Below are 26,302 nucleotides of genomic sequence, written 5' to 3' on the forward strand. Positions count from 1 at the left end.
TTTACCAATGTAACGCCCCGACTCTGAGAGTCCGGGGCGTTACAGTTGGTATCAGAGCCAGGTTTGAATTCTGCATACTATAAACCTTGGAGGTTTAGATATCTGTGGGATCATAGGATGTAAAATTTCAGTATAGGAACTTGGAGACTATAAGGATGATCATGTGGATATTTAAGTTTGAACTTCTAGAATCTTACGATTGATTTTGATAGGATTTGAGGTTTTAGATTTGGCAGATGTTAAAATTGAATCCATGACTTTGATGTCTTAGGTTCCAATGATGTATGTGAGTGCTAAGTGAGTCAGGCTTAAATGGCTATTTGATATATATATTTATATACATATTTGAGTTTATGCGTATATTTTATTTATTCTATAGATTTATTCTTTTCAGCTAATATTTTCGCTTTTATTTATTTTAGAACGTTTCACCAAGTTTAAGCTTTCGGGATGGCGGCCCGTCGTAGAGTTCGAAGCCTTGAAGATTTGAATGAAAACAACAATGATGGGGGTTGCACGTTTGAACAGTTTAATCGTACGCATCCTCCCACCTTTGATGGAAGAGGCGATACGAACGCAGCGGAGGATTGGATTCAAGACATTGAAGAGATATACGATGTTTTGGAGTGTACTGATCAGCAGAAAGTTCGGTCCGCAGCTTTTAAACTAACTGGAGAAGCGAAGAGGTGGTGGAATTCTGAAAAAGTCATCAGGGAAGCTGAGGGGACTGGAGTGATTGTTTGGGCTCAATTCAAGCAGAATTTCTTTGACCGATTTTTTCCTAAAGCAGATAGAGAAGCGAGAGTTCGAGAGTTCACCAATTTAGTACAAGGGACCATGACTGTGCGCCAGTATGCTGCAAAGTTTGTGGAATTATCACGTTTCGCCGCATACTTGATTCCTGATGAGGAGAAAAAGACCAGGAAGTTTGAGGAAGGTTTGAACTACAGGATTTATGAACAAGTGATGGTCCTACAGATTCAGAATTTTTTAGAATTAGTACACAAGGCAATGCTAGTTGAGCAGAATCTCAAGAGGGGTGCTGAATTGCAAGAACAGACGAAGAGAGTTGCTCCACAAGGATGCCCTAGTTCGTATCAAGGGCAATGGAAAAAGAGAAATGAGGGGAGCAGTTCAAGTCAGAGACAGATACAGGGAAATCATACCTCTAACCCTGTTAAGTTCTGTAACCGCATACACCTTGGGGAGTGCAGAAAGGAAGTGGGATCATGTTTCAAATGCGGGAAGGATGGGCACTTCATTAGAGAATGTCCATTGCTTGCAGAGAACAACAGAAGGCCCAACCCACCTCAAAACTTTAGGCCGAATAACCAAGGCAACAATCAACAGAGGACTGTACCGGCACGGGTGTTTGCTTTGACACCGGGAGAAGCTGAGGACAGGAATGATGTAATCACAGGTATAATCTTTCTGACCTTTTTTTTTTTTAGCTTTATATGTTGAGAATTTAGGATTACTTATCTTGTTATCCTTATGGATTATATGACGTAAACACATGAATTATTCCCCTGTTTCTCAAAAAGGCTACTGTTTTATTTGACTCGGGGGCTACCCACTCTTTTATTTCAATGGATTACGTTAAGTTCTGCCCCGTTGATGCTGATGAAATGGATTACAATTTGAGGGTCTCAACCCCAGCAGGTGATATAGTGACTTGCAACAAGATTATACTTAAGTGTCCAATAATTATTAGCGGGAGGGAAATGCCAGCTAACCTAATAGTCTTTCCTATGATTGGATTTGATGTGATTTTGGGAATGGATTGGTTAGCTTCTTGTTACGCTAGTATTGATTGTTTTAAAAGGGAAGTGGTGTTCAAGTTTCCGGAAGAGGAGGAACTTCGGTTTATGGGTTCCAGAGTGCGTACCTTTCCATAAGTTATTTTTGCTTTTCAGATTGACAAGTTATTACGTGATGGATGTCAGGGATACTTGGCTTTTGTAGTGGATGAACCAAAGGAAGAATTGAAGTTAGAAGAGATTCCCATTGTGAGAGAGTATCCGGAGGTTTTTCCTGAAGATTTGTCTGGATTGCCACCCGAGTGGGAGGTAGAGTTTGCTATTGAGTTAGCCCCAGGCACGACGCCTCTTTCCAAAGCCCCTTATCGAATGGCACCATCAGAGTTAGCCGAGTTCAAAGAACAGTTGCAAGATTTATTAGACAAAGGTTTCATCAGGCCTAGTGTGTCACCTTGGGGAGCTCCAGTTTTATTTGTGAAGAAGAAGGATGGGACAATGAGAATGTGTATAGATTACAAAGAACTGAACCGAGTGACCATAAAGAATAAATATCCGCTACCCCGCATCGATGATTTACTTGATCAGTTGCGAGGTGCTCAGGTTTTCTCCAAGATTGATCTCAGATCGGGTTATCATCAATTGAAGATCAAGGCGGAGGATGTACCTAAGACAGCTTTCACGACCAGGTACGGCCATTATGAATTCTTGGTCATGCCTTTTGGCCTAACCAACACCCCAGCGGTATTTATAGATTTGATGAATCGGGTATTTCATGAATTCTTGGATAAATTTGTGGTAGTGTTTATTGACGACATATTAATCTACTCTAAGAACAAAGCTGAACATGAAGAGCATCTGAGACAAATACTTGGGACACTCAAGGATAAGAAATTATTTGCTAAGTTGAAGAAGTGTGAGTTTTGGCTTAAGTCTATTGCATTTTTGGGACATGTAGTCTCCAAGGATGGTATTTCAATAGATCCCGGAAAAATTGAAGCAATAGTTAACTGGACTCAACCAACCAATGTGCATGAAGTTAGGAGTTTCTTGGGTTTGGCTGGTTATTACCGTCGATTTATAGACAATTTCTCAAAAATAGCGGTTCCCCTTACCGCCCTTACCAGGAAGAACAATAAGTATGAATGGACTGAGAAATGTGAGAAAAGCTTCTAGGAATTGAAGAAGAGATTGGTGACAACTCCAGTTTTGGCAGTCCCTAGCGAAAGAGGAGGTTTTGTGGTTTATAGTGACGCTTCACGATTGGGTTTGGGGTGTGTATTGATGCATCTTGGGAAAGTAATAGCATACGCTTCTCGGCAATTGAAGACATATGAGCAAAATTATCCCACGCATGATTTGGAGTTAGCCGCTGTTGTTTTTGCACTTAAAATTTGGAGACATTATTTATATGGTGAAAGGTGCGAAATCTACACGGATCACAAGAGTTCAAAGTACTTCTTCACTCAGAAAGAACTAAATATGAGGCAGAGGAGATGGCTTGAACTAGTCAAGGATTACGACTGCAATATTAACTACCATCCAGGCAAAGCTAATGTTGTAGCTGATGCACTTAGCAGGAAGCCAATTGGACCAGCAGTTGCTACTCTTACCACTCAGCCCCATTTATTAATGAACTTAGAAAGAGCTGCTATTGAAGTTGTTACTGGTGATCAGCAGGCATTGATAGCCAGTTTAACAGTTCAACCAGCTTTGATAGACAGAATTAAGCTTGCTCAAAAAGAAGATTTCGAGGTAGCGAGATTAGTAGAAGAAGTAGAAAAAGGAAATAAATCTGAGTTCAGTGTTTCTGAAGATGGAGTGTTAAGGTTCAGAAGTAGGTTATGTCTGCCGCACAATGATGATATAAAGACTTATCCTCGAAGAAGCGAACCGCTCCCCTTACACAGTTCACCCAGGTAGTACAAAAATGTATCGGGATTTGAAGGGGTCTTTTTGGTGGAATGGCATGAAGAGAGAGATTGCCAAATTTGTGGCACAGTGTCTAACCTGCCAACAGGTGAAAGTAGAACATCAGAGACCAGCAGGGTTATTGCAACCACTACAGATTCCAGAATGGAAATGGGACCATATCTCTATGGATTTCGTTATAGGCCTACCACGGACGTTGACGGGACATGATGCAATATGGGTGATAGTGGACCGTTCGACGAAGACAGCTCACTTTGTGCCTATCAAAGTTTCTTATAAGTTGGAAAAACTAGCCGAACTGTATATACAAGAAATAGTGAGGTTGCATGGGGTACCCGTATCCATTGTGTCGGATAGGGATCCTCATTTCACTTCAAAATTTTGGCGAAGCTTACAGGATGCCATGGGCACTAAGTTAAATTTCAGCACTGCATTTCACCCGCAGAAAGGACCATTCAAATTTTGGAAGATATGTTGAGGGCGTGTATGCTAGATTTCAAGGGAACCTGGATACGACACTTGCCTTCAGTAGAGTTTGCTTATAATAACAGTTACCAGGCTAGCATTGAGATGGCACCTTATGAAGCACTATACGGTAGGAAGTGTAGATCTCTTTTGTATTGGGATGAGGTGGGGGAAAGACAAATTTTGGGTCCAGAAATCATACAGAAGACAACAGAAAAGATTGAGACCATTCGAGCTAGAATGAGAGCAGCTCAGTGTCGACAGAAAAGCTATGCAGATAATCGTCGTCGCCAATTAGAGTTTGAGGTCGGGAATAAGGTATTATTGAGGATTGCACCCATGAGAGGGGTTTTGAGGTTTGGAAAGAAGGGCAAGCTAAGCCCTAGATTTGTCGGGCCTTTCAAGATTCTTGACCGGATTGGACCAGTAGCTTACAGAGTAGCCCTACCACCAGCACTCTTAGGAGTGCACGACGTGTTTCATGTATCTATGCTGAGGAAGTATGTATCTGACCCCACCCACGTTATCGACTTCGAACCTTTTCAAATTTAGGAGAATTTGACTTATACAGAAGAACCGATGCGGATTATAGAGAGAAAAGAACAAGTGTTACGGAAACGGACTATTCCATTGGTTAAAGTGGTATGGAATAATCATGCTATCAGTAAAACCTCTTGGGAATTGGAAGAGGAAATGCAAGCAAAGTATCCACAGTTGTTCGTCAGTGATCTCGACGACTTGTGACAAATTCCGAGGACGGAATTTTTATAAGGGGGGGAGGATGTAACATTCAGGCTCTAAGCCCAGTTCTTTGAAGTCAGCCAGGTTGCACGAAGCTGGCCCACGAGCACTTGATGAGAGACTCGATCGGCGTCGTTTTGGTGAGTGTTTAATTCCCCTTTTCTGCTGCACTACTTTTCTTCTGCACGGTTTCTTCCCACTGCACTGCATTTCTGAATATCGCTCAAACTGTGCGCACCAAACCCATAACTCTTGCAGTTGTTTTTACCTCTTATCACGCTCAAGAAACGAACTCGCACCTTTCTGCAGACCTTTTCAATCGGTTCCTCTCAATTTCTCTATCCCTTCACCGTGCGTTCAACCCGGGTGTTGGAGCTTCAGCTTTTGACTCCACTGTTGTATTTTTCTTGAACAACCGTTGGTAATTCCTTCTCTCAATCCGGCTTCTCTCTTTCATTTTTTTAATTTTTATTTCTTTCTTCTTCTTCTGTTTCTTCTGGTTTACCCGCGCAGGCCTCTCTTCTATGCGGGTTTGCCCTGTTTTGTTTACACACACAAACCACTCTGTTTTGCTTGCCGTATGCACACACTCAAACTTCTCAAGTTTTCCTTGCGCAGGTCACTTTCTCTTTCACTAGAGATTGCTGTGAATTTTTTGGGCATAGACTACAGTGGGTTGTGTCGGTTTGAAGTGGTTTGAAGTTTTCGTGACTCTGTTAGGTAAGTCACTCCCGAAGCCTTTGGTAGGGTTTTGGAAATGATTATGGTTGGTTTGGTGTTAATAAAAGGTGGTTGTTTTGGGTTTTAAATGCGAATGGTTTGAGGAGAGTACTATTCGGGTTTAATTGTTATGATAGTTATTGAGTTAAGAAGGGACTGTTTTGGTTTATTACTCAATAAATAGTAGCTTACTGTATTGGTTTATTAAATGTTGGGTATATGTTTTGTTTAGGTGGTGTCACTACTAGAGTTTCAACTCAAGGTGTTGATAATACACGGAAGTCAGGTAAGCGGGGTTCATATACTAAATTTGCATAAAAGAAATGAAATGAGGTTGACTTTGAAAATGTGCATGTTTGTTTTTGAATAGAAACCTGAAAACGACCTCAGATGTTTGTTTTGCATGTGCAAAAATTCTATATAAGAGAAAGTATTCTTCTGTCATGACTGGTGTAGACATGAGCTAATTTTATGCATTTTGTTTCTGAATTATGCAAGAAGAGCGAATATGAAAATCTAAAAGTTTTGCTATGAATAAATGAAGATGTTTTGGATTCTGTTTATTTCGAACATGTGAAATGATCTGAAGCTATTCAGTATTTTGTTTTGATATGATGTATCATCTGAAAACCTTAGCATGAAGTTCTAATTCTGTATATGAATGTGATCTGATTCCGATGATGTTCCGTTCTGTTTTTGTTAAGGCCCAGCCACGGGTATAATGATGGTTTATAACCCTACCACGGGGGTGAAACATGGTATACGGCCTAGCCACGGGTATAATGGTGGTTTATAACCCTACCACGAGGGTTAAACATGGTATTTGTCCCGATGTGAGGCTATGAGATGATATAAATATAATGTTTCAGTTTGGATATGCTAAAGGATTTCTTTTTAGGAACAAGTTTGTTTTTCTGAAAATTTCGCTCTGATGTTTTATAACAAGTTTTATTTATGCATTATGAAAGAAAATATATTGTTTCTGCATTCTGAAAGTAAATGTTTTGTTCTGCATGTTGAACGTTATAAATGCTCATGTTTACATGCTAGTATATGTTCTCTGCTTGCTGAGTTGTTGATAACTCACCTCTTAATCTTCATAATATTTTCATATGACATTGATGGTTCAGCTGAGGATCAGTATTAGAGTTTGTGGACAAGATTATCCGTGAATAGATATTGGGTATCTTGTGGTATTAGTACTGCTGTTGGATGTTATTTATTTATTAAGTTGATTTCAATGGATTTAGACGGTTTATGGAAACTTATGTTAATTTTATTCTATTCTAATTTGTTATTTGAGACATGGAGAAAAGTTGATATTTTATTTGGGTTGTTGGACTGAGGATTTGATATGTGAGTATGTATGGTTTATTAATTTAAAGTATTTACGTTTGATTTGAAGTTTTGGAAGTATATATATTCTTGGAATTGGAGATACATTAGGATTGTTGGAGTTGATTATTAAGTTATATGAGTTAACTCTCTGGACTCTCGGAGTCGGGGCGTTACAACCAACCTGCTGTAACCTAAGACAGAAACATGTTGAGATTGACACAATGTGTTGCTTCTGTAGAAGTGAAGAGGAGGACCTATCACATGCTCTTGTCTACTGTCCTGAATTAGCAGAGGTCTGAAAACTTTATTTGCCTTTGCTGTTTGAGAGTGCAGAACCTCAAAGTTTTTTGGATTTAGTGTTGTTGTTGAAAGAGAAGGGGACTATGGATGATTTTCAAACTTTTTTCTTAATTGCATGGGGATTATGGTTTAGGAGAAATAAGAGGATTCATGAGAATACTTCTTTCGCACCTAAACAAGTGATTGCTCATGCATTGTCCTTGAAGAAATTCCACAACAAGCTGGTGCAGTCTTCAAGTTCAAATCCAAAGATAGTGTGCAGCTGGAAACCTCATCCTACTGGTTTTCTCAAGCTTAATGTTGATAGAGCTATGTTCTTTAGCCAACATAAAGCTGGAGGGGGGGTTATACTCAGGGATGAAAGGGGCAGTGTTATAATGGTAGCAAGTAAAGTCGAGAACAAGGTTGATGATCCAGCAACAGTGGAATTGGTTGCTATGCTTCGAGGTCTTCCATTTTGTCTTTAGTCAGGTATCTCTAGACTAATTTTGGAATTTGATTGTTTGGTGTTGATTAACGAGCTACAAAGACCAGCTGCAACTTCTCTTTCAAAGGTGGAGAATCTACTGAAAGAAGTCTAAGCTTTGATGACAAGTTTTAGTGTGTGTAATTGTCAACATGTAATCAGGTTGGATAATGAGGCAGCACATAAGTTGGCTCACTTAGCATGGAATATTAATGATACTGTTATGTGGGAGGACCATGTACCACAATCTGTTGCCCAAGTTGTTTGGGTTGATAAGAATTCCTTGTAATTCTATTATTTGATGAAATGCATGATGTTTTGATATAAAAAAAAATTATAAGTTTGTTTATGTGAGGCCACCACAATTAATTAAGTACTGTTCTAGCCAACTTGTGTTAAATATGGAAATTACAATATAATTTGGACACTTCACCTAATGCAACAAATATATATATATATATATATATATATATATATATATTAGTCCATATATATATTTATTAATAAACCGAAAACAAAAGTAATATAAATATTTCAACCTAATTCCATGCAGGAACCGATAGAGGAATTGATTTTTAAGCATTTTCCTTTGTGGCTGAATATTTTGGCATTTGGATTATGGATTCTCAAGTGCTCAAATTTGGGCAATCAAACTTTTCTTTCATCGAATAAAGCATACCCAACAACTAAAAAAAAGAGTTGTAGGGTCGAGTCATGTCCAAGTCATCATACCTCATTTGAATACTAGATTTGGGGTTCTTATCGATCTAACATTAAACTACAAGGCTAGGACATGATATTCATGGAAGACTTAACTTGTTGATGTGAATTCAAGAGTTGGAAGGACAGATATTTGAAAAGATGATTACTAAATAAAATAAAATATAATCAACTAATCAAGCATTTGAAAAAAGGAGGAATATTCCATAATATTTGTAACTTAGAGTTTTGTTTATTATGTGATGCCTTCCCGGCCTATCTAACTCAAACGAATATGCGTGTAAAATGTGGAAATAATACATTCTGGACAGCTCATCTAATGCAACAAATTATATATTAGTCAATGTGTTGGAAATAAATAAATCGAAGAACAAAAAGTTAATTATAAGCCGTATAAAAATATAGATATTTCAGTTTTTTTATGTAAGCAAGAGCTGAAGCAAAAGAATTCTTTCTTCTCCCACACTTGGAAGCCAATTAAAACCGACACAGGTTACTTTAATTAAACTGCAAATCAAACACCCCACATGAGTTGTTTGGAGGGGAAGAAGAGGCTGGCTGTTTTGGTTGGGTGCAACTATGCAAACACCCCACATGAGTTGTTTGGATGCATCAACGATGTATTGGCCATGCGAGACGTACTTGTTGAGCGGTTCGGGTTCAATCAAGGGCATATAGAGCTCCTTACTGATGCAGCTGGTTCGTTAGTCATGCCCACGGGTGCTAACATTAAGAAGGCATTGGATCGGATGGTTAATCAAGCTGAATCGGGAGATGTTCTGTTCTTTCACTATAGTGGACATGGAACAAGGATCCCATCAACCAGGCCAGGCCATCCCTTTAGGCAGGATGAAGCAATCGTACCTTGTGATTTCAATCTCATCACAGGTTTGGACATTGCCAATTTTTTTTCCTTTTGTTTCTTACCTCTTTCTTTGAATATTTTCTTATAAAATATAACTAATTGTAAGTGCCCCTAATGGCTCTTTTCTGCTAAAGATTTATTCTCAGAATGGTGGCCTATATGTGTCAAAACAATCTCGGAATCTGTGAATATTTTGGTGAATTTCTTCTATTTGGTATATATATATATATAACAAACTTCCTCATGAATCGTATCCAAATGCTATTATGTAGATGTGGACTTTCGGCATATAGTAAATCGCCTGCCAAAGGAAGCTAGCTTCACGATTCTTTCGGATTCGTGCCATAGCGGAGGCCTGATTCACAAAGAGAAAGAGCAAATTGGACCTTCTTCCATCGCTAATAACACCATATTGCAATCCTGTAACCCCAGGACAATCCCCTTTGAATCCATTCTACAGCACTTTGCATCACTAACAGGCATAAACACATCTGATATTGGCAGCCACTTGCTGGAATCCTTTGGAGCCGACGCAAGTCTTAAGTTTAGTTCACATCCAGTTGAGCTGAATTTGTTTGAATTGGGGAAGCAGGATGAAGGGATTCTGCTTAGCGGATGCCAAGAAAATGAGACTTCTGCAGATATGAACCCAATGATGACTGGAGGGAAGATGTATGGAGCATTCAGTAATGCGGTCCAGACAGTTTTGAAGATCATTTGGGCCCGTTAAGCAATAGACAAGTTGTGGTTATGAGCAGGAAAGTTTTACAGGCTGCAGGCTTTGTTCAACACCCTTGCCTCTATTGCAGCGATGACAATGCTGATACTCCTTTCTTGTAGCAACCTCAAACTTCAGGTTCATGAGTCATTGAATGAATTTGCATGATTTCTTTGATATATATATACTTACTAACATATAGTACCAATGGGACTATATAGATCATCATCTTTTGGTATATTTGCAATATTAATGACGAGAGGAAGAAGAAAATTCTTGTACAAATAATTTTCTCCGGATTCATATGCTATTCTTCAAGAACAATTGGAATTATAAAAAGGACAAGTGAAAGTTCATGATGATTCCTCTGTAATTAGGTAGAAACTTAGTACTTGCACCGAAAGATTTCTTGTATTTTCAGTCTCTTGCCACTCTGTCACCTTAATAAATGACAAAGGACAACGAAGTACAACTCATTAGGATAGAAAATAGGTCAAAATGATAGGAAACATTTCACTTCGGCTTCCGGTTATAGTATTACAATTCCTTTATCGGATTGTATCGAAACCACTTCATGTGGCTTCTTTTTGTGAGAAATGAGTGGGAGCCAAGTCATTGACTCAGATCCCTCATTTTTTTTTCTCTCTCTTTCTTGTGTTGTATTTGCTGGTTTGAGATGAATGTTGGAGCTTCTCACTATATTGACTATTGTATCATGTAACTGTTATATATCTATAATATGCTTGCTTAGAAAAAAAAAAAATAATAAAACACTTACGTGGGTGCACATTATTGAGGCAGAATGTAACGCCCCGTCCCCAATGGTCCGGAGAGTTAACTCATGTCATCTAAAAATCATTTCCATCCCCATAATACATACTCTTATTTTTCTCTATCACACAAAATACTCATTAATTCACATCAAATACTCCAGTATAATTATTCTAAGACAATACAAAGTCCTAATATAAATATCAACCTCTCAACAAATCACATCATCAGAGCACAACAAGCTTACTGAAAAAAAATCCTCAATACTCAGATAAATCTTCTATGCTTAAACCATCATTCTTAACTCCTCTCACCCATGCTCCATATTCTTGATCCTCAACTGAAACATTCAAATCATCTGAAAAATATTGTGGAGATAAGGTGTGAGTTATCAACAACGCAGTAAGCAGAGAACATATACTAGTATGTAAACATGAGCCTTTTTCAAAAATTTCAGTATGCAGAAACAAAACATTTTATTTTTATATACAGGTCTCAGAAAAACGTGTTATCAGAAAATCAGAGCGACTTTTAAATCTTTTCATACTCAAAATCAGCTATTCATATTTATAGATCCGTTTCATATTCAAAAACACTTTGGCATAACATAACTGAACATCTTCATCTTATCATATCATATCATATCATATACCATGTTTAACCCCCATGGTAGGGTTGTGCTATCCCCGGTGGCCAAACCAGGCAGTGTCATATAGTGAACTTCCCCTTTTTCAATCTCAGAGTCCCGAGTGTGCACACAGGAAGAACACGTAAAAAGACCACTTTGTTTCCAAAGTGGGTGCACTCATATCATATCATATCATGGTGGTACCAACCATATCACGTGAACCAATATCATATCAGAACCATATTCAGAATCAGAATCAAATCAGATAAGTATGCCAAAGGTTTTTCATATCCATATCATATCAAACCACGTGCTGAACACATTCATATCATTTTCAGATGATCAATAACAGATCCAAAGAAATTCCATATCACATGTATAAAAATCTCAATTTTCATATTCGCTCTTATGCACATTTCAGAAACATGTCAAATATTGCTCATGTCTACACAATGCATGTCAGAAAATATTTTTCCTTTATCGTACAGATTTCATGAGTGATGCTAATAAACGACCGAGGTTGGTTTTTCTCAAGTTTTCATTTCATCACAAAATATGCAAAGTTTTCAGAAAGTCAACCTCAGTCTCAATAATTCGTATAAAACCTAGCATAGGAACCCCGTTTACCTGGAACTCTTAGCTTTTCAAAAATTTCCTCAACAATGCCGAAAAAATTAATCGTCATCTACAAGATAATCACATAAATTTCCATAAATTCTCAATCAATCTCGTATTTTGATATTCAGGCCTAAACTTCTAAAATAACCTATTTTAAATTCCTCAAAACCCCAAAATTTTCATTAATCCTAAAATACCAACATCAGTTTCTAAACTCATCAATATCCAATTTAATAACTTCGACTAAAACATTTAATTCTAACTTATTTACAATAGAGATCTTACTATAATTTATAATACTAAATAATATAACTATATCGAAATCATATAAGTAGAAACATGTACTTTTGTTTAAATAATAAAAAAAAAATATTCTTTTAAAAGGATTCAAAAATAAGATTTTGCACTTACTAATCATTCCAAAAAATTTATCAGTATTTATTTAATAACCAATCCGATAAAAATATTAGTCTCTTGAAAATACCAACTTAGCAAAATAAATCCACATGTGCCTAAGTGTAAACATAAAAAAAAATCACATGCAGCCCACGTTTCCGTTAAAAAAAATACCAACTTAGCTGATGTTTTAAACAAAAAGGGCAAAAGGGTAAAAAACACCCTTCACACCTACCAGTTACCCAAGACAACCACAATTCCCTTTTTAAGTAACTGTTATTAACAACAAAAACCAAAACCAGAAGAGACAAAACGCGAGAGACGGTAGGGACATACCCACGAAAAAAAATCGAGGCAGCGGCACCGTGGGAGCGCGACAGACGTTGGACAGAGGTGGTGATGACTTTCTAATGGCGTAGCACAGAGAGAGAGAGAGAGAGAGAGAGGGCTGAAAATGAGGGAGAGGGAGATACTGTGAGAGAGGAAACGGAGGGAGAGCAAAGTCGAAAGGGGAGACACGGCGAGGGGATGATAGTGGCTTGCCGAGAGACTGAGGTGGCGTGCGGTGGAATGGGGCTGACGGAACGACAGCTTGCAGCGTGGGTTGGCAGGTTGATGGCACACGGTGGAGGTCTGTAGGTGCTCTATTTTTTTTGTGCGGGAAACAGGGGTGCTGGTTTTTACTGATAGCTGAGAACCGGACGGGGTACTCGGAGGGCGGTGGCGCACGGCTGGGGTGATGGACTCAGAGTGGCTGAGGTACAACAGGACTGTGTTTGGTGGAGTTGCGGCACGTGAAACGGCTTTGCGGGTGGCGATTTACTGGTTGCGGATTGAGCCCTTCGGTTTGGTGTTTTGCAGAGAAACTATGGCCTTTTGTGAAGAGGGGAAAGAGCGGCACATCATCTAGGGTTGAGGATGTTTAACATATATATAAGATAAAAATAGTAAAGAGATAAAACCTAGAGGAAAAGGATAAACGTACATGCATGAAAATGGAAATATGAACGTGAACAAGCGACAAAGGCGTGAACCCGTGAACCACGTGCATGGATGGCAGTGAGCTGGGTCTTACACAGAAGATGTAGTTTTCCTGTATTGGGAGCCACGAACATGAGATTGATTGCCTTCAAATAGGCAATTTAGGATTGCAAAGTACTTATATACGTAGGTGAGTGGAAGAATTTGAGAAGGGCGATTTAACATTGTTGGAAAAAAGAGATTCGTAAACAAGTTATATATTATCAGCAATGCATGGATAACATCCTCTTGACATAGATAAGAGTTTATAGTCAATGATGATTGTTAGTACAGTTTCAGATGCAAATTTTAAATGATGATGATGGTCATTATATTTATACTCATCTAAAAGAACTCTTGGCCGTAACCTGTCCGCTCTAATATGTCATATGTCGATCTTTACGTGCTTTTGGGGGTAGTTCTAGAGAAACCCAAGCATTTTGAATAGGCCTCCTTTTAGTAGAAACATTGTAACCCTTGCATCATTGAAATAATTTGTCTTCTGTACGTATTGTTTTGCTTGAGAGTTACATGATCTATTGGTTATTAACTTATTACAATGGGTCTAATTTCTTCATGTTCTTTTTCTTTTTAAACAAATATATGTCTTCCTTTAGAGCTTCAACCCTTATCGATTGAACAATCTTTTCACTAAATTGAAAACTTTGACCTAAAAATGCCAAAAACATGATAATCGGGTAAACCAATTTAGAAACGTAAGAAAAATCACTTATGAAAAAAATTATGAATTATTTTTAATCACATATGGCCTCATGTGGCATCTATGCGACATGCCACATGGCACCAATGCGCTGGTGGACAACAAGATCTAAAGCCCAAGATTTTTCAGACTAGAAATTAGACTTCCCTACACTACAACAAAATTTGGTTTTTGGGACGATTTTTGTTTGGAATGAAATGAAAATCGTCCCAAAAAATGAGATGTAGGGATGAAATTCAGAGTTCGTTCCAAAAAAAGACTAAAACATGTTGAGCGTTCGAACACATTCGAACGGTATATGTAGGGACAATAAATTTCGTCCCTAATAAAATAACAGTTCGAACATGGTAAAGAAATTGGTAGGTTAAGCACGGGAAACTGATTTTCCATTCAAACATACCACTTTACCGTTCGAACATGTAGATCATCAATGTTCGAACGTGGATAACAACATTCGAACGGTTATTTTTTGTTCGAATCGTATATGTGTAACGCCCTGCCTAAAAAGCTCTTTAAGCCTTAACCCTAGTATCATTAATCCTAGATAATTTGGTGTTGAACTATTCTAGAATAAGAACAATTTTGGATGCTTTAGTTGGCAAAAAGGCCGTATACTTTGGGTTAGAAGAATTATTAGAAGATTCTAATACAATATTGATTTTGAGGAAAAATGAAATTTTTAGAGCTTGATTGGTTTAGTGATATTATTTTGGAGAATTTTTAGTGCTTTATTGATTTTGAGGATAAGAAGCCAAGAGGCCCCCATAAGAGAACGAAACATGGCATAGTGGATGGTTGCCACATTAATGGGCTAAGCAATTTGGGTTAAATATTTTATAGAATTGGAGAAGGCCCAAATAGTGGTTTACTAAGGGCCCAAACTTTTTGGGTATAAAGGCTTATGAGAGGCAATAAGACTTTAAAACCCTAATGCACTAAGGATGTGATGGCTAAGCTTATGATATTAAAAAACCTTAGGCCTAACTTGGAAGATATTAAGCTTTAAGCCTGCCTTAGAGGACATTAGAAAATAGGCCCCATAAAGAGGACATAAGGTCATTGGGCCTAACTTAGTAAGAGTGAAGGCCCTAGGCCCAACTTGGAAGACATAAAAATTTAGGCCTCACTTATAGCACTCAAGACTGTGGGTCTAACTATTTAGACCCAATGTATTAGGCCCAACTTAGTAAGCATAAGGCATTTTGGGTCAAGCATGGTATAGGTTTGACCCATGACTCAATTAAGTTAAGGTAAGCCCTTTCAAGTCTCTGTTAATCCCTCAAAATCTAGAAACAATGCCTCATCCACTCAAACCTAAAAGCCCTTGGACCATTAACCCACACTCATAGCCCTTTTGAGCCCACAAGGCCCAAAGCCTTGTTTTGCTTTTATTTAACTCTTCAATTTGAAAACCTAATACACCATACCATGGGTTTCCTCAAGCTCATGTCATACCCTAAGTACCCAAATTAAGTTTTAAAATTGGGTTAAAACCATTAATCAACTTACCTAAAATTAATGATCTTAAACCATGTTTTAGAGCTTAATTTTTGTTCTTAATCTTTTTAACCTTTTTGATATGATATTTTCTTGCTTCATTATTCAATTACATCATTCTTAAATCATATTAGGACCCTAGATAAACTTCCACTCATGTCATTAGAAGAAATGACATATCAAATCCCAAACTACACCAATCGGCACACATGTGTGCAATGGACTGTTTTGCCCTTAAGCCCAATCATTTTGTGCCTTTTTCTCAAGGGCACTATGATATTTAAACACCTCATATGATCCCTTTAAACCCATACCAAGCCTTGGATGAAATTTGGTTTCAAAAACCAAACCAAAAACCAAAACTGGTTATACCCAAAAGACTAGTTGAGTGGGAACCGAATTGATTGAGTTTCAACCACCCATCTACCCATGGCTGAGCCATCACCTGACTCCACCTCCAGCACCACCAATTCCCAAGAGGCCCTCATGGTCATCATGAGCCTTTGACCAGATTTTTCCACCCAAATAAGGCACCCAAAACCAAATGACTTTTGTGCACCACTCGATTTCAGTAACCACCTTCCCTTGCGCATCATCATCTTTAAACTGCACCTCCATGATCACTTGACAACCAACCATCCACCTTCTACCATCTGAAAAGGCCTTCAAGAAGTGACCTTACACCTACACAAATCAGCCATGATGATGAATCAAGAAGATGAGTCAAGACAATGAACAAAACTGTCCAAGGAAAACCACCTTGAACCCGTCAGCCCCATGGAAGGTTTTTTATGGTTTTTCTCCTCTTCCTTCTGCACCAAGACTTGACCAGCACCCTTAAGTTCAATGTAACACCTATAGTGATGAAAGCATGGTGATTTAGGGCACTATTTCTTTATGCACAAGTGACACAAGGTGATGGAATGCAATCTGAAAATTCAGCCCCTAACACCACCACCCATCTCCTCCAATCCCCATGGACTTAGATCAATGTCTCCACCACCTTGGCCACCTATAAAAATCCCCTCCACCCCCTCATTTCCTCCACACCTCATCTCCAGCTCCCCCTTAAGCATTAAGAGCCATCTTCCCCTTAGTTTTGAGAGAAACCTAAAGGTGTGTGAGCTTGAGTATTCTTGGAGTTCTTGTGAGTTCTTGTACTAGGAGCTTGAGCGGGCTACTAAATTTGTAAGTATTCTTGCCCTAGATCTTAATTTACATCTCAAGTTGAGATTTGAAGTGTTGGAATGATTTTTGGATGAATTTACAAAAGGTTACCATGCTTGATTCAAAACCGGGTTCATTAAGGATGGTTTAAGTGTTTAAGTTGTTTTAAGTGAAAATTTTAGCTATGGCATGTCTTAGCATATTTTGATATGATTTATTAGTGTCTTAAAATGATCATGGAAGATGATTAGAAGCATGCCATGAAAGGTTTTAATTCTGTCTTATTTTGATCATCAAAACATGCATGGGTATTAAATAAGTGTGTGATTAAGGCATGAAGTTTGATTTATTCCACTTAGGCTTGATGATTAAGCATTTAGAAACCTTCTGATTAGGATCAGAATGAAATTGCATGTCTTGGGTGAGTTTTGAAAGCATATAACCTTTGTGATTTACACTAGAAATATCAAACTTGATTAATGAAGGATTAATGAACATTAAGGTTTTTAGCCTTGATTAAGTGTTGGGATGAACTTGCTCATCAAAGAATTGGACTTTATCATATCATCAAGGACTATAGTTATTATTTGTGACTAAAGAAAATTGTCTAAGCATGCATTCATAGGGATCAATAGTTGAAAACATACTAAAGCATCAACTAGAGTGCATGCCACGAGTTGGGTATGTTTGAGCTAGTTCCACTTTGAATTTTGAAATTATAAGAGTATAGCTGGTTTTAGAATATAAAAATTATGAGGTCCATGAAGTTTGGTTAAATTTGAGGTTTGTTTGTAAATAGTAAAAATATAGGGCTTTAGTGGCAATTTTTGAAAGTTTAGGGGTATTTTTACAAATATCTATTTTTAAAACCTTTGATTATGAATGTCTACCATAGTGGTATAAATCCTAATTTAATATGAATTTGATTTCAGACGCTACAACCTTCCAAACTCAGAAAGTTTCTAAGTTGGCCTCTAACTTACACCTTTTAATAATAAGTTTTTTTTTTTTTTTAGGCAAACTAAACTCGGCTAATTCAAGATTAAATGAACCGAATCCTACATTTTCCAAAACCATAAGACAATATAATGCCAAAAACAAGATCCAACATAAATATTTCCTGCTTCTAAACCAACTTATCAACAACAAATATTTTGAAAGTTCGCAGTGTTCTTTGACAATGATTAAAAAGTTCATACGAGTAGGTCTTTCTAAGTCTCTGTTACTGGATACTCAAAGGTAACATCTTTGCCAGAAAGCTTCCAGTAGACTGCAAAAATGTATCAAGCTTGTATTCAGTGTTGTTTCGCTCTTTGGGATCTAAGAAAACCTTCATTATCTTGGATCCATCAATTCTATATCGGACACGCTTCCCAACAATCTTAGCAGGCAAGACAATATCCTCTAGCATTGCCTCATGAACATAAGTGAGTGTGCGGTTGCGCGGACGTTGAGCAGCAGAACCTTTCTTTGGTGGCCTCACTATCCTCTGGGTGGCAATCAGGACAACATCCTTGCCACTAAACTTCTTCTCAAGCTCTCTCACAAGCTTAGTATGTATCTTGAGGAAGGCTTTCCTTAATCTGTAGGGAACATGAATGATGACAGCCTTTTGATTCCCAAGAACATCGACTTGAACTGTAGAATTTATGTAAAGATCCTTCAGGTCACTTTTCAGCTCCTGGTTGGTATTTTCCAAATCAAAAAATGCCTGCGCAACTGTCTGTTCAAACTCGGTGGGCTCAACATCTTTATCTTTGTGGATCTTCTTCCTTGAAGTAAACATGTTGACAGACAGGAAAGGAAGCGATGATCCAAGAGATATGCAGCTGAGAGTGAGTGCCAAGATAAAGCTCTGGTTTTTGACTTTATGCTGGGTCAGAGAACTTACATCTTAATAAGTTATTTATGATTTATTGATAAATATTTCATTCATATTTGAATTATCATTTTGAACATAAAATATTATGTTATATGATACATTGAGTGCATAGTTACATGACATGTGATATTGTTCACTATTTTTACATATTGTATTTATAAATGTCATTTTCACATAAAAGCTTCTACATATGCACATGTCATGAAATATTTTTCTCAACATGGTATGAAAAATAATTTTTGTCACGATCTCAAAAGTTAGGATGAAGAATTATCCTAGTAGAACTCCTATGTTCACTCTGTAGTGTTTAAGAATGGAGTGGTAACTCCTGGGTTGACGAAAAACAGTCAACGGTCTTCGAATGGGTTCTTTTTAAAAAATGCCGGAGTGAAATCAAATGTTATGACACCTAATGTTGGTGGGCGTACATGTTATGATATTATGATGATGTTATGTTATATTACCAATGCATTGAGAACGAATCTGTAGATAATGTAGTTTCAACATGAGTTGTACTACGATCACCGGCAGGTACTCACAGTGCATACGGAGAACTGTGATGATATCACACGTTATGCTGTTACGATTAAATATGAATTGCTAATAATGATGAAATGATATGATGAAATTATGTTTTTTTACGGTTGAAGTAAAAATGTTCTCTGAACGAAAATATGTGTCACAGTTTTTCTGAAAATGTTAAGGAATCTGGATGGCAGACACACACTAATTTTTTTGCATTTCATATTTATAATTTTTCATGCATAATTTATCTTTGTGCAAGTTGGTTGTTTAACTTACTGAGATTTCAAGTAAATCTTATCCCTTGTGGACCCATTATCATTTCAGTCAGAATGATAGAAGTTGTGTCAGGTCTTAAGGAGGAGGACTGGATGGAGCGGTAGATCCAACTGATTGAGTGGAAGCCAGAACTCGAGAAAAGATTGGACCTTATCTTAACGTTTATAGCCCTAGTCCTTCATGCTCTAGAATGCATGAAGCAGTTGATTTAGCCTTTGAGACTTTTATGTTTAGCTGTAATAAATCTATGCTATGATTTGGGTTGAACTTATGATGGTCATTAATGCATTGGAATGTTTTTAGTTATTCTGGCATAAGTTTTATTTTCACCCTTAATCTGTTGCGAATATTGTATTCTGTTAGTTGCACTTGTAGGATGCATTGCATATTAACTATCATGTACGTGGGTATGTAATCTTGTGTTACATGTCCCGACGCTCTAAGTCTTTGTTTCATCCTAAGCAGAGGTTGGAGGCGTCACAGAGTGGTATCAGAGCAATTACGTCTCTGGGTAAACCCATATATCCTTAGGAATTTTATGCCAGAATGTAGGTTTGAATCTTAGTTTTGCACAAGCTTGAATCCTGTAGTTGGAGCTCGGTCCAATACGCATACATCTCAAGACTTGAAAGATTAAGGGTGCGAGAAAGAAACCCTGAAGGATCTAATGCTCAAGAGGATCAGGACCGATGTTTGGATGGAGGACATGACTTGGTGAACGCAATTCATCAGATGACGGAAACCATGAAACAGCAACGAAAGATAATCCTGAGGCAAAACCAACAACTCCCGCAGGTTGAAATGCAGGAGAACCAAGGGTGTTCATATGAGAAGTTTCTAATATACAGATATCATAATTTCATGGGAACTAAAGGACCCATGAAAGCCAACAAGTGGCTACTAGATCTCGACAGGACCTTCGAGATCAGTGGTTGTACGGAGGAGCAGAAAGTATAGTACGTAAGGCATCTGCTACAAGAAGAAGCCAGTATCTGGTGGGATACCAATAAGCAACTATTAATAAGAGAGTTGGGCAATATCACTGCTTTAACCTTTGATAGGTTCATAGAGGAGTTCGATAATCGATTCTTCCTTGAATCGATGAAGACCTAGAAGGCTCAAGAGTTTGCCACTTTGGTGCAAGGCAATCTCTCAGTTGAACAATGTGCTGCAAAATTCATGGAGCTGGGAAGGTTTGCTCCACATCTGATCGCCACTGAAAAGATGCAGGCTCAGAAGTTCCAAGGAGGACTGCAATTTCGGATTCGTAGTTACATAGCTGGGTTTCGCATCAACAATTTCCAAGAGTTGGCTAACTTTGCTGCAATAACTGAAGCAGAACAACGAAGTGTGGCAGCCCAGATTAACCTTGAGCGAAAGAGGACTTCTTCCTTCTCTGCAAAAGGGAATAATGCCAAAAAGAAGGGTTATACAGGGAGCCAGTAAGGGTAAAGGCATTATGACGGCTCCACCTACTATATGTAAGAAGTGTGGAAAGAATCGTGATGGAGAATGTCAAGTAGGTTTAAAAGTATGTTTCTGATGCGGTCAGTCAGACACATGATTCGGAAGTGCCCTTAGAATGCACAAGGTGGAAGGAACGCCCCTAACAATCGGCCCAATCAGAGGCCACATGTTCAAGCTGATGTGTACGCCATCACCCCTGGAGAGATGAACAAGGAGATTCCCAGAGTTGAAAAAATGGAAGTCGTTACTGGTATTTTCCCTTAGTACCCGTCTCTTATGTAGAAACTAGCCTTATTAATTTAGTTGCTAGGTATATGGTAGTCCATGATTACGTTCTAGGTAATATCATGCTATACGGATATACGATATGTGCCTTACTTGACTCTGGTACAACGAGGTCTTTTGTATTAGTGACATTTGCACGAATGAATCACTATCTCAAAAAGTAGAATTTACTTGCATGTTGTGCAATTCTATTAATATTTTTCTCTTAAAATACTTATGTTTCAAAATTTGATTGGAGGGTGTAAAAGCTCCAACTTCACCAGTCCGCCCCTAGCCTCTCCCCTTTCATTTGGTTAAAAAAGAAAGGAGAATGGAATGTAGGAACGGCCGGAGTGATGGGGGACAGTGACATGCACATTAACGGCACCTACGTACAACGGAACAAGCTGCAAGAAAGAGGGTACGTATAAATTGCCAGCCATTCAAAGCTACAATGGCCCCGAGAACCACATGACGAGTCAAGTACAATCACATTGTAAAAAGAATAATAATTAATGTAAATAAGAACAAAGACTTTTAACTAACGACCAAAACATTCAGATGATCATGATCAATTTAGTTTTTCCTTAATTTCTTCTCTCTTCTTTTCTTTTTTTAAAAAGAAATTGCTTTTATCGAGTAAAGTGTCATGGGTTAATTAAACCGCTTGGCCCAGCTAGACTACTCAATTTATAATATTCGCTTTATTTGTTGGTAGGAGCAGTAGTCACTGAGATCTCGTGCCATCGAACCCCTCCATCTTAATTATGTCTGTCTCTCAGATTGAGAAATCGATCATATTTGAATCCCCTTCTTCAATATACAACATGAATTACTATTATTATCATGGCTGCGTACTACTGATCATCATGTGAATTTTGATCAGATGTCATGAAATATTAAATCATGTTTAAAAAAATAATATTAAATACCATACATCATTTATATATCTATGATCTCTCTCATGCATCCTCAAATTTTGAAAATTATTTTGATAAATTAAGCTCAAATTATATATAATGATGGCTGTGACAAAAGCAATAGCAGTCTTAATTATAAAGAAACACTGCAAATTAACCAAAAAGCTCATCAAAAAAGAACTCCACATGATGATGCTTCATTTGCTTTTTTACCAGCTTCAGAGATGAGACAAGATTGGCCACCGCACAGGCACAGCTAGCCACTCTCGATCTCTTTTTCTTCCTTCAATCAAAGTACCTAAATTTATTGCCGTTATCTCTGCCTAATTGCCTATCTCACACGTCGCATACTTCTCTCCCCATTCCCATCTCCCAACAAAGCATTCTCACTCTCCAAGCTGAGAGACATAACAGATCAGATCAGGATCTATTATGAAGAAACCAGACCAGACTCGGTTGTCGTCTTCTTCCTACAGGGAAAACATTGCGCCCGAAACCCTACATTCTAAGAGCATCGGATGCATGTCTGGCCTTGTCAACCTCGTTTCCAAGTACCATAATCGCCGCAAATTCCTCACTTTCGGTTTGTTTCTCTTTCTTCTTACCCTACTACTTACTTTACATGCATATTCTAGATAGAGTCCTTAAGTCATATTCATAACGTAATATATAGAAATGATCCGTTTGTTTCTTCTGTCAGGAAAGAAGCAGGAAAAGATCAATGCGGTCTCGTCTCCTGCTAAACCAAAACCCTCCTCGGTCTCAACAACCCAAGCTTCCCCATCAGTCGTACTGCAAGAGCAAAGCGCAAAGGAGGGAGAAGACGCGGCCGTTGATCTACGGAAATTGTCTTGCGACATGCAAAGGAGCCCTACACTTCCGGCTGAGATGCGGCGCTCGAAATCCTCAAACTCGCGGCAGCACTTCCGGAATCCGCCGGCGCTGATGGCGAGGCTGATGGGATTGGAGGGAATGCCGGAATCGGCAGCTGAGAAGAGAAGGAAGCTCTTAGGAGCGCTGGAGAAATGCAACGAGGACTTGAACGCGCTCAGGAAGATCATCGAGTCTGTACAGTTTTCGGAGCGGCTGAAATCAACAGACGCGGGTCAACCTGTTGACGGGGAAACTAATAGGTTGAAAAGGTGCTCGGAGTTCAATAATGGCGAGCAACAGCAGCCGAGTCCGGTGTCCGTGCTGGACGAGTTCACTCCTTCACCTTCGAGTACTACTGGACAGTACTGCCACTCCAGAAGACACGCAAACGGTTCGTTAATTTGTTCTGTTTTCTTTGCTTTGATTTCTCTGATAATTTACTACTTATCATGTGTACTTTCATCCCATAAAAATAAAAAGACCACATTAAATATATATAAATAAAATAAAAAGCACCCGAAAAATTAATACATTAATAAAACATGAAATAATTTAATAATTTTTTTAATGGGAGAAATACCATTTTCTCCATTCATGTTTGTAAAAAGATAATTAACGTAAATTAAACTTAAGGAATCAATAATTAAATCTTAGTAGCTGTTAAGATCGGACAAAATTAAGTTTCTATACAAAATATTAAGAAAAATGCTTTTTGTACTTAAGAAAAATTTACAAAAAACTTATTTCTCCATATGTCAATTATTGATTATATATGCTGAAAATTATGAAATTTAAAATTTAAAATTTAAATTTAGAAACAAAACTGGCAAAATGAGTCGTGTAAGTAAAATTATAAGTAAAAACTATAAATATATGTAACACTAATTAAATATTAATTATCTAATCTCTACTTTCTGAGACATTTGCCCTGATTATTAACTATGATAACTTGTGATATACTCCTCCATAAAATTAATCCACGCATAGAGGAAATTAATCCATGCAATTGGTGAGACAATTGCATGGATCGGGATAATGCTTTATGCAACATTATTATCATATTTTTTATCTTATTTTTATAAATGTAACACTTTTTTTTATAATTGGATAATCTGCATGCGACGATGGTATGGTATAGTTTGTAGAATTTTCCATTTGAAGCATTTAAAATAATTATTAATTAAATGACATATACCAAGGTTTAGGATTCCAACTCTAACATTTTGTTTCCACACATGATGATAACATGAACTCATGGTCATGTTTGGACCCATGCATGCATTATAAACATTGGTAGTGGGAGACCATTTGATTACTTTTAAAGGCACTTTCAATGATAGTGGATTTTCACCTAAATATTATATATATAATATAACAATTAATGACTTACAGCTGTTATTTTAAGAGAAATATGGCAAAATATTTACCTTTCTTCCTTGTTTTTTTTTTTTTTTTTTTTTCCCTGAACCATATTGGCGTAAATTACATCCTTGCACAACCTAACATTAATCCTTGCACCACAAAAAGCTTTGTAATTATACCCAAAATGTAGCCCTCTCTCTCTCTATATATATCAAAATATTTATATACAATCATTTTACGTACTCTTTACGTACTTCATTAATACATTTCGCTACATCACTATCTTTTAATATAAAATAATTATTTTTGACCAATTACATCAGTATAATGAGTACACAAAAATAATATCCTTAACAAAACTCTATATATATATATATATATAAGCTTTGTATTGTATTTGGGGTGGGGGACCACGTGTGTGTGTGGGTGGTTCGTTATTCATGATGCAGTCAAAGATGGGTTCAAAGTAAAAAAGTGAGAGAAATAGAAAGAAAAGAAGATGCAGCTTTAACTTTTGACAGACATTAATCAAGTTAAATCAGGTTTGAGGTTAGGGGAGAGATCATTCAGATCAGTAGTACTAGTGTCCATGCGCATGCCACAGTAGTACACGTACTCGTGAGTAGGTCCAAACGCACTTGAGCGCTGTCAAAAACAATATGCCATCGAACAGCTAGGTCTTTCTATTTTTTTCACTTTCCTTGGTCTACATTAATCACACAATTAGGGTTCTGACCCTAAAGAATACTTAATCAATATAAAACATAATTGACACCTGTCTCAGTAACAACATTATATAAGAAATTAAAGACTTGACAAGTTTTATCTAAATAAATTCACTCTCATCGTAAATAATTTGTTATAACTACTGGTTTTTTTTTTTATAGTGCATACAAAACAATGAAATTAGTATATGTCTGAGAATTAAAATACTATTTTTAAACTAGTTCATTACTATTTATAAATTATTTATTATTATTAATAAATTATTTTATTATTATTTATAGATGATCTGAGATACTCTTGACATTCAACAGTCACCTTTAAAAAAAGAGAGTTTTTCTGGTACTTTTGTCTTTTGTACCGTTAACGTTTGAGTACTGTAGATAAAGACATAGAACAACAGTAGATATAATAATATTATATATAAAAGCAACGTACGCATGCAGGAAGCAGACTAGTACAACAACAGCATCAAAAGCAACTGAGGAAGAAGCCAGGGGAAGAGGAAACCACAAAGATATATTTCCACGACAGAATCAATATTATTAGCACCACCGAAACAGTAGAGAGGAAAGGATCAGACAACGTCGTAGGATCAATAATATCGTCCATATGGAGCAGTAAAGCCATGATAGAGAGTGTGGAGGAAGTGTGTAGGGATATTGATTGGGGAAAGAGGAGAGAAATTGGAAGAATTGGGTTGGCTCTACAGGATCACATTTGCAGGGACTTGATTGAGGAGATGGTAGGAGAAATGCAGCAGGGATGTTGTTGCATGCTGCAGTATGCATTACCACTTGAGGCTTGTAAGAGAAGATTATGTTTCTGATGATCATGATCATTGCGTGTTGCAATATCATTGATTGATATAAAAACAAAGATGGTTTTGCTATAAATAATGCTTTATTAATTCTTTTTGTGCTGTTTGTTTTTGGTTCGTGTTGTAAAATATATATATTTACAAGTAATTTTGAGTTCATTCATAGATCAAGTAACATGAAAATGACTCACATTAATCAATAGCAAGCACTCATTACAAAACCAAGAACTAGTTACAAATCAGCATCTAAATTGATCAGTACCCTATTGGAAATAAAATCATTACCTTGCCTTCCTACATCAATAACTCTTGAAAATATTGTAGAAGACGTTGAATTTCCATTATCAAAT

The 26,302-nt window shown here is 37.4% G+C and overlaps 3 protein-coding genes, 1 long non-coding RNA gene and 1 pseudogene across 7 annotated transcripts; 4 read left to right on the top strand and 1 right to left on the bottom strand.

Moving 5' to 3' along the window:
- Positions 1–450: 450 nt before the first annotated feature.
- On the top strand, positions 451–4,706 carry LOC121265796. The gene is made up of 6 exons (XM_041169461.1): positions 451–1,420; positions 1,792–1,880; positions 1,947–2,187; positions 2,272–2,795; positions 2,934–3,594; positions 4,135–4,706. The coding sequence occupies exons 1-6, from the start codon at positions 451–453 to the stop codon at positions 4,704–4,706; spliced, it is 3,057 nt and encodes a 1,018-aa protein (XP_041025395.1).
- Positions 4,707–4,983: 277 nt separating this feature from the next.
- LOC121264477 lies at positions 4,984–5,901 on the top strand. 2 transcript variants are annotated; one of them, XR_005940502.1, is made up of 3 exons: positions 4,984–5,035; positions 5,514–5,615; positions 5,848–5,901. It is a non-coding gene; the product is annotated as an uncharacterized LOC121264477 (long non-coding RNA). The 2 variants fall into 2 exon arrangements; XR_005940501.1 differs by lacking the exon at positions 4,984–5,035 and adding an exon at positions 5,076–5,316.
- Positions 5,902–8,966: 3,065 nt separating this feature from the next.
- On the top strand, positions 8,967–10,168 carry LOC121265797 (metacaspase-9). The gene is given in 3 exon segments (XM_041169463.1): positions 8,967–9,327; positions 9,577–10,014; positions 10,017–10,168. Coding segments are annotated over 3 exon segments (951 nt in total).
- Positions 10,169–17,967: 7,799 nt separating this feature from the next.
- LOC121264478 lies at positions 17,968–18,714 on the bottom strand (annotated as a pseudogene). The gene has a single exon (XR_005940503.1). The product of XR_005940503.1 is annotated as a 40S ribosomal protein S7-like (transcript).
- A 3,665-nt stretch (positions 18,715–22,379) lies between these two features.
- LOC121264479 lies at positions 22,380–26,087 on the top strand. Of its 2 annotated transcripts, none has more exons than XM_041167667.1 (3): positions 22,380–22,757; positions 22,875–23,438; positions 25,576–26,087. In XM_041167667.1, the coding sequence occupies exons 1-3, from the start codon at positions 22,607–22,609 to the stop codon at positions 25,959–25,961; spliced, it is 1,101 nt and encodes a 366-aa protein (XP_041023601.1). In that variant the 5' UTR covers positions 22,380–22,606; the 3' UTR covers positions 25,962–26,087. The 2 variants fall into 2 exon arrangements, with proteins under 2 accessions (XP_041023601.1, XP_041023602.1); XM_041167668.1 differs by having other exon boundaries at positions 22,381–22,757; positions 25,579–26,087.
- The last annotated feature ends 215 nt before the right edge of the window (positions 26,088–26,302 follow it).

Source organism: Juglans microcarpa x Juglans regia, chromosome 5D (genome assembly GCF_004785595.1).
Source record: "Juglans microcarpa x Juglans regia isolate MS1-56 chromosome 5D, Jm3101_v1.0, whole genome shotgun sequence".
Taxonomy (NCBI): Eukaryota; Viridiplantae; Streptophyta; class Magnoliopsida; order Fagales; family Juglandaceae; genus Juglans; species Juglans microcarpa x Juglans regia.

Excerpts from the sequence above, each read along its gene's own strand:
- LOC121265796 (XM_041169461.1), top strand. The coding sequence starts at position 451 with ATGGCGGCCCGTCGTAGAGTTCGAAGCCTTGAAGATTTGAATGAAAAC. Across the intron at positions 1,421-1,791 it reads CAGGAATGATGTAATCACAG|CTTCTTGTTACGCTAGTATT; the intron begins GTATAATCTTTC and ends TGGATTGGTTAG. Across the intron at positions 2,796-2,933 it reads AACCAACCAATGTGCATGAA|GAATTGAAGAAGAGATTGGT; the intron begins GTTAGGAGTTTC and ends AAAAGCTTCTAG.
- LOC121264479 (XM_041167667.1), top strand. The coding sequence starts at position 22,607 with ATGAAGAAACCAGACCAGACTCGGTTGTCGTCTTCTTCCTACAGGGAA. Across the intron at positions 22,758-22,874 it reads CCGCAAATTCCTCACTTTCG|GAAAGAAGCAGGAAAAGATC; the intron begins GTTTGTTTCTCT and ends TTCTTCTGTCAG. Across the intron at positions 23,439-25,575 it reads CTCCAGAAGACACGCAAACG|CAGGAAGCAGACTAGTACAA; the intron begins GTTCGTTAATTT and ends AACGTACGCATG.